This window comes from Chelmon rostratus, chromosome 1 (genome assembly GCF_017976325.1).
Source record: "Chelmon rostratus isolate fCheRos1 chromosome 1, fCheRos1.pri, whole genome shotgun sequence".
In the NCBI taxonomy this organism is placed as follows: domain Eukaryota; kingdom Metazoa; phylum Chordata; class Actinopteri; order Chaetodontiformes; family Chaetodontidae; genus Chelmon; species Chelmon rostratus.
The window spans coordinates 23,145,957-23,158,642 of record NC_055658.1 but is presented as its reverse complement, the minus strand read 5'-3'; the positions used below and the strand labels follow the sequence as shown (position 1 = coordinate 23,158,642).

The 12,686-nt window shown below is 42.2% G+C and overlaps 1 protein-coding gene across 1 annotated transcript in view; it reads left to right on the top strand.

The window, feature by feature from the left end:
* Positions 1 to 10,729, top strand: part of LOC121608743 (protein unc-13 homolog C) — a 90,095-nt gene extending 79,366 nt beyond the window's left edge. The window contains exons 28-32 of the mRNA XM_041940075.1: positions 1,727 to 1,807; positions 5,119 to 5,266; positions 8,231 to 8,323; positions 9,313 to 9,472; positions 10,444 to 10,729. Coding sequence (XP_041796009.1) covers positions 1,727 to 1,807; positions 5,119 to 5,266; positions 8,231 to 8,323; positions 9,313 to 9,472; positions 10,444 to 10,729 — 768 coding nt within the window. The remainder of the gene's footprint in view (positions 1 to 1,726; positions 1,808 to 5,118; positions 5,267 to 8,230; positions 8,324 to 9,312; positions 9,473 to 10,443) is intronic.
* Positions 10,730 to 12,686: the final 1,957 nt, after the last annotated feature.

The following is a 12,686-nucleotide window of genomic DNA, read 5'->3' as shown; positions in this document are numbered from 1 at the left end:
GTACACTTAGATTTACTTTATCTACACATTTAGACGGGCAGATTATGAAATTTGGAAGCACAGTCGTGTAAGATACAGAAGTCTTTTGCATTGTACAGTGTAACTCAGTGCAACACCAGGCAGGCTGGTATCTAATTGCTGATGTGGCCGGAAGATGTTTAATCCCTCGAGCTCCTCGTAGTGAGGCGCTGGAATGGATCAGTGGTTGCGCTGTGGTTTCACTAACAACTGTGGTATGACAGTAGCTCAGAGATGTATCTTAGCTTTGAGTCATACAGGGGATGCGGACTGAATGCGTGTTTATCGGCATTTATGTGTGTGTGCGCGTTTATGTGCAGGTGTGTTCGTGCTCGTGTGTGTTGTGTGTGTCAGATGTCCTTCGAGGGAACATCAGGGTACTGTACATGGGTACAAAGGTGGATGTGGTTCTGTCATTAAAAGCATTAAAATCGCGTATCATCCTCTTGTTATTTATGATTATGATTGATAATCCTATCCAATACTTATATGGTATTATATTATATTATTGATGCATGTGCGTAACCTCATTTACTACAGGGGTTAACATGCAAAATGAATATCGAGTGACCTTTGACCTATGTAATGGCATGGATTCTTGGAACAGCAGAATTAGTCGAGCTGATATGTTGTCTGTCTGAAACAAATAATGCTGCAGGACCACTTTGACACTATCATCCTCTGACCTTATGAAATGCCATGGTCCTTTCAGGGCTGCACTGTCTGCCCAAGCAAATATGTAACAGCAGGATTTGTAGTGTTTTTTCTTACCCAGGAAGTTATTGCTTTTAATACAATTCTGGACTTGTGAATAATAATATTGGAAATGAAGGTAGAAAACTTGTTTGAGTAATAAAAATGAATTAAATCCAAGGATGGGGCCTTTTTTTCCTCCATTCAATAACAAGCACAGTGTCCATTCATCTGGGGTTTTCATTAGAGAGAAGCGTTTCTTCCTGCCTGCAGCCTTTAGTTAATTTGGGGCTCACCATCACAATGTTTTCCCAGTATGGGGACGTTACTGGAACTGAGTCAATACAAATCAAGTGGGCCCAGTGCAATTTTGGCATTAAAAATAGACAACAGATAAACATCTTAGCGCAGATGTTGATGTTGATGTGTTTTTCATATCACAGAACAGCTCTTTAAAATCTGTATGAAACAGATTTGTGGTAGATTACATTTACTGTCTAGCATGTTCTGAATAGAAAAGAATGCTCAGTGTTTCATCTGCAGCCTCTGATTTGACGGAGGGCATGTGCATTTTCATAGCGCTGCACGTTGTACCTATTTTTTTTCTGTGGTTATGTTGATTAAATCTCAGCAACCAATGCCGAGCTCATGCAAAAGTCCACAGACCCGAGGGACCAGACACATGGAACTGTGCGGATTACATTTGTAGCAGTGATTTAGTGTCAGTCTGTCTATGACCTGTAGGAGAAACACCTGGGAAATAAGGCAGTGGCAGAAGTTATTTGCCATAATCAATTCACAAATCAGGACAACGTCAATTACAATTGACAGAAAAATTTTTCATGATTGAAATAGATTTTTAGAGCTGGTGTGAGACAGCAAGAGTCAGATTTATCAGGCAGTGCTATGGCTCACCTAAGGTCATTAACACTGTGCTGGAAAATTATCGCAAAGATTCCGAGTGTGTGAATGCGACTTGTGTTGCTGTGTTTGACTTGATCTGATATCCCTCCAGGAGCATGTCATCCGAGAGGAAGCCAGAAGCCTGACTCCACGACAGTGTGCAGCCATGGACCTTGTGCTTCCCACCATCAAGGTGAGTCTTATATATTGATTATGCTGTTGGCCGTTCAGCAAGAGACTAAACTTGACATTTAAAAAAGTCAAAAGAGCCACGTAAGGCGTAGCAGAGCAGAGATTTGCAAATTGACTGTAAATCAAAGATGCGTGGACTGAGAGGCTTTGGCTGAGGTCTTGTACTTTGGATCACCCTCCTCTGTCTTCCTCTGCTTTTCTAATATATGTAGACTTGTCATGCATAAGACTGGACGTCTTATGCATGACAAGCATGCATGCTGGAATTTAAGTAGGCTGGAAGAGCTGTAATGTTTATTCCCAGCATGCCGGAAAAGGTGCATTAACTAAATCATACTCGTATGTGTGCATGTGTCTTTTTTTATTTTAATGAGAGTCATCCGACTATAATGGAGAAAAGAATGTACTTCACTGACACCTCACATTGTATGAGAGAGAGAACTGATTTAAATCTCCAAATCTAGACCCTTCTGAGAGACAGAATTAGAGTAATGTCGAGGAATATGGAAAGATGCCCAAAGTCTCACAGCAAAGGAAATGTGTAAAATGCAGCACTATTAATTTACCACCACGTGACTGTTAAATTGACGTGGTTGAATATGATATGAGACGATTTCAAGACCAAGCCGCGTTCTACAGGGACAAAAGGAGAGTTATGGTGAGGTGCCACTGGGGGAAGACTGCATCATAAAGTGCCGAGAAAACTAATTGATTCTGCTGTCTCCAAGGAAACCACTTAAAGGTTTAGATCAATCATGTTGCTGGAATTCTTTTCATCGGTATTCCAATGAGAACAGTCAATTAACACCGTTCGGCAATGCCTCAGCAGAGTTGGCCAATCAGATCGAGAAAAGCTATGCAGACGGTGATCTGCGTCGCATGTTTCACGTTGCAGGCACAACAGCTTTTTAAAGCTGTAGTCAGGAAAAGACAGAAATGGGAGAGATGCATTCAATTGGAGCAAATATAATGTAAATGTACAAATATATATGATTAACTTGCAGGTATTAGACTAGCATATTGCCATCATACCTGAAGGGTTCATACTGTATAAAAGGGCCAAATACATATATGCAGTAGAGTGGAACATGCCTTCATATTTGCATAAGCAATGATTATAAAGTCCATTTGGGAAATAAACCACAGTATGTAGATATACCACAGTGTATCTATCTGAATATTTGCCAGCAGTGCATCAAGTGATTATCCCACTGAAAATATTTTATCCAGACTGAACTCTGAACCTGTGAAAACTAATGGCTAGGATAATGGCTAAATCCACTGGCCTACAGACCATAGTTCATATTCAGTACTGGACAAAGTACACAACTCCATTACTTGAGTCGAAGTAGATAGATGGTCAAATATTCATCCAATACAAGTGAACGTTGTTCGGTCAAATTTCTACTGGAGTTAAAATACTGGAGTACTTTTAAAAGAGCTTAAATATTCAAACCTACATTTTCTTCTTAATGACAGAACTTTGTTGTATTGTTGCCACGATGATGCACTTACTGACTCTGAAACAGCCTGCATACACTGTACGCAATAAAAAGCTTGTAGAATCCGCTGCTCACTGAATTCGCTCTGTGTTAATGTGTGTGTGTGTGTGTGTGTGTGTGTGTGTGTGTGTGTGTGTGTGTGTGCTGGTTAACACAACAAGCATTTAAAACATTCTGAATCTGTCTTCATGTCAAAAAGCTTAAAAGCTGGTTGTTAGGAATCGTCATCTTTATCTGCCGAGGCCATCATTACCACTGACAAGTTCAAATTGAACTGTACAGAAAAATGCAGCAGGCTCTTTGAACTTGACTGACAAGCGGAGGACGAGACATTTACTGTAATTGGTTGTCTACCTGAGACGAGCACAGCGTACGGCCTATCGCATTTTAGAAAAGAATAGAAAATGAATCTGCTCGTCCCCCAATCAGAAGGTTGGGGGTCCGATCCCTGGCTCCTCCAGTCTACATGTCGAGGTGTCTTTGGGCAAGATACTGAGCCCCAGTGGCTGTGTCATCACTGTGTGTATAAATGGGCGCATGTGGCATGTGTTGTAAAGCGCTTTGGGTGGTTAAAGTATATATAAATGCCGTCTTTGGAAGACGTGTGGCAGTAGTTGTTTGCTTTGCTTTGTTACACTCGAGACAAAAAGTGCAATCTCACATGGTTGACAGAATTAAAGAAAAAAGAAAGGATGTAAGAAAAAAATGAAAGAAATAAGCAAGCATATCAGGAGGATCACAAGGACAGCTAGAAAGCAAAGAGACATGTAGGAAGGATGGCAGTTAGCAGGTCATTTTTGCCTGGTGTTGATTTAAGTCATATTGGTCTTGATTTAAATGGCATTGTTATTAGAATAAACATAAGCGTTACCACAACATGAACCTTTAACAGTGCCATAAAAAACGGAAGCTTAGCCTTGGCTTGTTGCCAGAGTTCATTCGTGACAGAAAGCATTTTATTTGTAAAGGTATTTCTTGTTTGCTGTAGGCTGCGTTTTAGATTGATTATAAGCAGTTTCCTATTTAGTGTGTGGGATTTTATTTTCTTTCTCTTGATAAATTCCTCCCATGACTCACCCTTTGCATGCCAGATTATGTATAATTCACAAGAGGCACGTGTCAGTCAAATCTTGTGGCTCGTGAGTCACAAGTGAGGTAAAAAACCATGCATGTGTCACCTGGCAACTATATATAATGTGTGGATGCTATCTCTATCTACTGTATTTATATTTTTGTCCAGTGTCTTAACAACAGACCCTACACTAACCCTGCAGACACCCCACCGAGCGCTCCTTTGTTCCTTTAGTGATCATGTGTTACAGCTACAGGGGAGCTAGCAAAACACATCAGAAGCCCAAAGGAATACAGCCTATAGAGGGCTTAGAAATGTGTCTTCAAGTACTTTAATTCATCTTCACTTCTTTTCTGCAACACCTCCTTTCTTAATAAGATCTGTCCATGGCCACCCTCCCACCTTCCACACGTGGGAGTGGTGACAGCAGTTGAAAAGAAAGCAAAGCCTTGTCTGTCCTCGGGCATCAGGCTTATCAGCGCAAATGGGCATTAACCATCCAAGCATTGGTTTCAGGTTTAAATGCATGGTAATTAGCTACAAAAGTGGCCATTACTGCTGTCTCTTGTCTGGTCTCTTTATGTGTCTGCTCCTCCTTGTAAAATGCATACTGTCCATATAATCCTAGGCTGTTCTCTCAGCCAGCTGCAACCTGCTGTTGCGTATAAAGTTATTCCAAAGTTACTGTTTACCTTGGAAACTTCAAAATCTGTTCTCCTCTTTTCTTGTTTTTTAAAGCAATATTTCCATGCTGGAGGAAACGGGCTGAAGAAAACCTTCCTTGAAAAGAGCCCCGATATGAAGTCCCTCAAATATGCTCTCAGCCTTTACACTCAACCTACAGATGCCTTGATCAAGAAATATATATGCACCCAAACCTCTCAAGGTAAGGAGCTCGCCAAGGTCAGGCTCAGTTAGGTTTCATTTAAGGGAGTGGATTTACTTCAGCATTCAGAAGCTGAAAAAAGGCTTGGGTTAAGAGCTGTTTTCAGTCACCATAAAAAGCGTCTCGTGTGGGTAGTTTCAGACTAAAGGAAAGCTGCTATAAAGGCAAGAAATGTAAGCAAGACGAAGTGATGCTAGAAGACGCTTCGTGAAAGTGGCTGGAAAGGTGTGAAGAGGAAGCACAGATTGTGGATCATATTGTGCAGCAACACCTCGGCACCTTCTCCAGGCACGAGTTAGTGAACATATTTTCATTAAACCTGATTAAACTCTGGTATAGAGCATGTTTGCAGCCTTTCACTCCTACGTATAATCATATACTCTTTACATTAAATGAGTAGGAGGGCCTTATTACCACCAAGCCACTTGCTTTAGAATTGATTGAAAATAATGAGACCCCAGCCTCGGCTCATTTTAACCTCCACATTGTTCTGTTTTCCCATCAGTCCTAGCTTCCTTCAAATTACAGTATATGTGTTCTGAGGATCTCTCTGTGTCACCTCAGGCTTTATATGTGCAGAGGATATTGCAGTTATGCAATTAATCCCCTCATTGTATACATTTTTCTCTCTTTCACTGTAAATACAAACAAATTAGCGTGGTTATCCATGACCTCTTCACTTTTTCACATAAAAACAATGTCATGATAAATTTCTAAGACATACTGTATGTGGTGTATGAATGTACAAATTCCCTCTTGTGCTCGCTCTCTCGCTCTCCTCGCTCTCTCCCTCTCTCCGTCATCACCGACCCACTTTTATGTTGTTGTCTCAGTCATCTGTCTCTATATGGAACTTTTTTCCCCCGATCTCTCTCTGTAACAAGACAGAAATACCTTCAGGTGTCCGGAGAGATTCGAGAGGGAATTCAGTCCAGTGGGGCGTTGAAGCTTTAAGCTCCTGTGTGTTCAGCCTTGCAGAACGCTGCATAGGCAGGCGGCAGGAAACAGAACGGCAGTGGGAGAAAGCCATTCAGCCGGGCAGCCAGCAGGCCCAACCAGCGTTCTCGTTTTCACTGACTGGCAGATGGGCAGAGACGCGCAGCGTTTCTCTGTGTGCTATTTTGAGATCGCTCGATGCGGTTCCCCTCAACCCATCCCATCCCCCCTCTGAGTTCACACCGTGTTGTCGCTCTCTATCTGAGGTGGTCTAATGCGATGTCAGTAAGTGGAGGTAGTGAGGTGGTTGATGTGCATTAGGTCAGTAAACAGTGTGGGGATGTGCTGATGCTTGATGTAGCACGGCAGATACTGTTTCATTAATCACCAACCCCTGTGCTCTGGCAGCGACACATTCAGACCACAACATGCGCTTGTCTATTCCTGCCAAGCGTGCGCTCTGAGGCATACATGCGTCTTTCTGTCTGCTTGGAAGCAGGCTGAGGTTGTATGGCGGCGTTATGCTTCAATGGAAATACAGCACAAACAAAAATAAACACATCGCAGTTTTTTGTGGATGTTTCACAGCTTTCTGCCTCTGAAGTAATCTTTGTTGAGTTTGTCGCTTTGTGTGGATTAAAGGCAACGTCTTGGTTGTTTGAAACAGCGAATCCAACGAATTAAACTGCAGCTCTGCAACAATTAATACCTAATACTCCCCTTTCTTATCTCACTTAATCTGCTGACCCTCCTCACTGCCACCTTTGTTTTATCGACTTCTGCTTTCCTTTATCTTTCTTATGTACATTCATCTTATTTGCTTTCTGCACTTGCAAACCGCCCCATCCAGTGTCTGCTGTGTGCCTGTTTATTAGTTCATAAAGGCACTCTCCGACAGCGTCTCTGTCTGCAGTCAGAAAACAAACAGAAACTGGTTATTTATTGCATTATTTCGGCCAATATCTGAAGCAAATGTGCTGTGGCATTGCTCGGTTAATTTCCCACAAGTCCGGGGCTTAATTGTGCAGCAGCAATGTTTTTGTGCCCTCCCTCAGCCTCTCAGGGCATCATCACAATAAATCAGGAGGCTTGTTTCTTCATTACCAGCCATAATAGGCACTGCATGTTTGGCACATATTGATTAGCTATTGGATCAACGTGCGCCCGTCATCAGCCACACCGGCACTTGCCTTCCAGTGTCGAACATCTGTTTGTTCCAGGCTGGGTGTAACACAAGGCAGTGTTTAGAGGCAGCTGATATGGGCAGGCCTCCCTGCATCAGGCAAAGTGAGACACATGGTCAGCAATCAATTCTAATTGTTTCCTGGCAACAATGTGTCCCTGTGTGATTGAAACTGTAATGCTGACATTAAGTGCGCCGGGTGTGATGCCCAGAAGGGTACTTCCTCTTCTCCATGCAATGTTTTTGTTCTCTCTTTGTCCCCTTTCTACCCCATTTCTGAGCGTCGCTTTGCTCTCATCTCCACGTGTCTGCATGCAGTCAAAGCCAGCTTTTTGTTGGCATTTTTTGTCGAGGTGAATATTTTGACAATTTCATTGTGTAGAACATTATTCATTTAGCGATCCCTTCGCACCGTCTGCCTCCTCCATGGCCTTCAAAGCAGGCAGATTATTTCATGTTTCTGTTTTCCTTCTTCTCCTTGTTGATGTTCAGCCTCAAGCTAAAGGAAACCCTGGCTGTGTTTGCTGCTGGGCTGCCATAGGGCGGAATCATGTCTAATCCCCTACTGTTTTTCCTGGGTTGAGTTTTTTTAGCTTTGACACGCAGTCAAGTGCTTATACACCACTTTTTGGATCAATTCCTGGATACCTCACCTACAAAAAAAAAGCTGCGCCCACAGTTTTGGTTTCTGTCCTTTCATCCTCTCTCTCTCTCTCTCTCTTTTACTTCTGTTTTCTGATCTCTCTATTTCTCTCCCTGGCTCCCTCTCTGCCCCTCCTCCATTCTCTCTGATTTTCATTATGCCTCTTTCCAATTCTCCTGTTGTTGTTTTGGTGTGTGTCCAGCTCAGTCATCCAACGGATCGGTGGGGGAGGTGTCGATGCAAGTGAATCTCATCTCTCACCCTGGCACTGGGGAGCACAAAGTCAGCGTGAAGGGTGAGACTTTCCTATACTCAGACCTGCTTTTTGCCATTTCTATTCAAATGTCTTCACACTTGCGACTCACCATGGACCGCTCATGGTGGTTATCTCATTTGTCTGATAGTGCTGATGGGTCATGATCAGCAGCGCCGTTTTGAAGAGAGATTGCTGATGACATAATTAAAGTAGTTATACAGAAAACCAACTGGCTTTTCCTCTAGAGCACTGGCCGCCCTGCCCACACTTTGCTCTGTGTTTGCATCTCTTTGCAAGTTGGAGAGTCATGCACATCAATGCAATGAATCTGCCCTGCGTCCTCCAGCAGCACCATATGCACTGCAGCCGGCAATCAGCTGTAATCATCCAACAGCACTCCGACGTGATCATGCGTTTTGGTTACTATGGCAATCATATATGGACGTTTCTATTAAAGGAAAATCCATTATCACAGGATGAAGAGCTGCAGTTTAGCTTTTTCATATTTATTCTTCACACTTGTCCATTTCTGTTAGTGATTTTTCTGCTTTTCCCTGAATTATTTTTGGCAACTGCCACCGAACAAAATGCACATAAAAAAATAAAAAGACTGCGCTTTTGCGGTTGCTGGTCGTGGTCAAAGCCACCTTGCCAGTCGGTACAGCCGTCTACTTCATGGTTGATTTATCTGTGTACGTTTTTGGAATGTCAGTGCAAATAGATTCGTTCACTTTGATTCATTGGCACTGACATCCAAAAATGTTTACCATTAATGTTGCAGATAAGTGGAAATGTTACTGCTATCAAATTCTATTGTACTTGCACTAACAGTATGTCACCTTAATATGACATTTTCTACATTTAGCCAGTTATATGTGGCAATAAGATAAATACGCTTCCAAAAAGGAAGCCAGGCATAGACTTTGTACGACACAGCATTAGTATTTGGTGTGGATTTTCCTTCACTTTCTCCCAAACCACAGTTTATCTACAGTGTCGCTGATGAATGATTTCTCTGCATTCCTCAGTGATTGCAGTGAACAACCTCATCTGGCAAACCAACGCCATGTTCCGGCCGTTCGTAGAGGTCAACGCCGTGGGACCGCACCTGGCTGACAAGAAGCGCAAATTCAGCACCAAGACCAAGAATAACAACTGGTCACCAAAGTACAATGAAACATTCCAGTAGTGAGTAATCGTACTTTCTACAGTTACAGAGAGAAGAGTGCGCAAAGCTGAGGGTGTTGAAAAGCACACACTTATTATTTTGCAGAATTTTGCCTGTAGAGCACCTACATCCAGTCCGCATCATTCTGTGCCTTATATGCTGCTGTACCTTCAAACTAGCATTCATACCTTACTGTCACAATCCTTCTTATTGTTCTAAGCAGTGAGTAGAATGCAGTTGCTTTACCAACACTTTGGCTCATTGAATTTAAAACTGCTGATGGATGTCAAGCGACTGAGTAGCAACCTAGAGGCTTGTCCCGCCTTCGACACCGTCATTCTCTGAATCAAGTCAACTATGTCACAGGGCTGAAGTGATGATAGACTGAGTTGCAGCAACAGCGGTGTGATCAGTGGAGGCCCACTGCTGCCTGTGTATAGATGCACATTGTCCTTTGAATATTAAGAAGCTGTGATGTTGCTGGGGATAATTAGAAAACAGCCTGAAAAAAAGCTGCCTCAGAATAATGGCTCATGTGAAATGAAACATCCATTTCAGTTGCAAAACTCGAATGAATTGTCTCATCAGAGGCACATATATAAAAAGGAAATGTCACCCAGCCGCAGCCTCTTACTCTCACTGACACGTTATATTCAGCTGTGAACAAAGCCGAATGTCAGGGTCCAAAAAGCAGTTGTCTCGCAGTCACGTACAGTTCTGCAGAATGAGACTTTGGCCTTTTCATGAAGTCTGAACGATAATAAAAAAGTATATGAACATCAATTATACAAGCATGCTTTCAAGGGTCTGACTGAACTGTCATGATGTGGTAAACCTACATTTTTATTATCCGTGCAAGTTAAATAATTTCCTTTTTAAAAACTGCATTACCACAGTAAAGTTAATTGAAGCATTAATGATTTAGCATCATGCCGACATATTTGAACTCCTGAGTCGGACCTCTCTAATCTCTTGGTGTCATTTTTCCCAGTGTTCTAAGTAACGAACATGGTCCGGAGGCCTACGAGCTGCACGTCTCAGTAAAGGACTACTGCTTCGCCCGGGAGGACCGCGTCATCGGCATGACGGTCATCCAGCTCCGAGAGCTGGCGGACAAGGGCAGCTGCTCGGCCTGCTACCCCCTGATGAAGAGCATCTCCATGGACGAAACTGGCCTCACCATCATGAGGATACTCTCTCAAAGGACCAACGACGAGGTGGCCAAAGAGTTTGTGCGTCTCAAGACAGACACGCGCTCGGCGGAGGAGGTGTCGTAATGTGGAGCAAAAATGCAGTATTAGAAGAGTTGTGTTGTCTTAACTGAGAGCTAAAGAGGAAAGCAGGTGGTAGAGCAGTAGCAACAGTTGTTCTAACTGGATTGAAACAGGAGAATGAGATTGTCCAAAGAGCGGAGGAAGGCCAAATGTGGCGAGACAGTGAGACAGCGAGAGAGAGAGACAGCGAGAGAGAGAGAGAGTCGTGTTTGTTTGTTTGTTTTTGTGCATGTGCGTAAAACATCTGTTGGAATGTTCATTTTAAAACTACAGTATGTACAAGTGTTTACTTACCGTATGCTTACTATTAAGTACTATATTCTACGAGTTATGTTAACGAGACATGAAATACCTTTTGTACAACATTTAGTCTTTTTGAACAGAGATTTGTTCCAATAAAGTGCCAAACCAGTGGAAAAAAAAAGAACAAAACCAACGTATATGAATTATGGTGAACTTAGTATGTTTGAAATTTGCTCGATTATTTTGTCCGGTGTAAGTCATTTTCTGACCGTGTGGCATTTCGATTGTTGCAAAGTCTTTCATTTTGCACCCTGGTTTTTTGGCTTCACGTTTCTCCACACAGCACTGTTGTGCATGTCCTCTTCTCGGTCATGTCTCTCCCATGATTCCACAGTGACCACCGAGCAGGGTCCTGTCCCCTTGCCTTCAAACTGTTTGTATTTTAAGTCGACCTGAAAATAGACCATGTTTTTTTAAATGGCGATGACTGCTATGTAAACCTTCATAGGTGTTTGTAATTTTATAACCATGACAACAATGACGACAGCCTCCAGTGCTAACAGTCTTAGCAGAAAGGATGGAAATGTTTTTCTTTTTCTTTGGCTTTTTGTTTGTTCTTTTTGGCCATCAGCTTCCAGCCTTTCTGAATGACCACTGTGAACATGAGCTTTGGAAGGCAAGCTTACATGACATTGCGGACAGTTTGATATTATTGTTTCATATTTTTCCGATAACTTTGTTCCTGATAAACTGCCAAAGTTATATAAAGTATTTGTACAAAAGCAATCCATTACATATATGAAGATATATATGTACATGTGATCTATTACTTTTTCAATGCTTAATATTTGATTATCGATAGGGTGGTACTAAGACTTTATTTTTTTTATTTCCTGTGAAGCTGTTAACCAATATGAAAGTTGCACATGTTACTTTACACATTAGTTATATCAGCTTCTGTCACTGAAATTATTTTTCTTCATAAAGGAAAGAGTCTAACATTTGGTAAATATGCAACATTCCTATGTATTGCACTGATGGCGAATTGTATGTCATGTAAATATATTTAGTGAGATATTGTACAAAAGTCTACTTTTCTTCAATGTGCATAAAGTATGTGCAAATGTGTTAAAACATCTGGGTCATTTTGAACAATTTTCCAGTAAGCATCCCTTTAACGCTCAGCACTGTTACTAACCTGACGGCTGCGATTCATACAAACTCGCATTCTGTGTTGACATCTACAATATAAAAATGAAAAGGAATCATCGGCTTTTGGGCAACAGCTTGACAGAGTTTGCATGCAGGTCTGTCATGTTTAATATGAAATAGCCTTAGCTGGGGTAATAGAACTGTTTGCATTATGACAAATTTGGTGACTTGCTGTGGCTGTCTCAGAGCCGAATCAATGCCAGTAAGAGAAAACAAATAGGCTGCCTTCGATGTGGCAATGATTTTCAGTTCAGTTTGCTCCCATGGTGGCTGTGAAAGTGATGTAGCCTCTCGACGATTTAGCGAGACACTTCTATGACATTGTCAGTCTGAATGGACAGTATAAAGGATCAAAACCCGTGCATCAGAAACAGAGGTATCGCCGTTTTATATTCCACACACTCCTCCCTCCGCAATTCAACTCGAACACCAGCAGTTTGATCAGTGATGACTGTGTCATGCTAACACGCAGTAGCCTCAAGCTGAGGAGCGGGCGACACAAGTC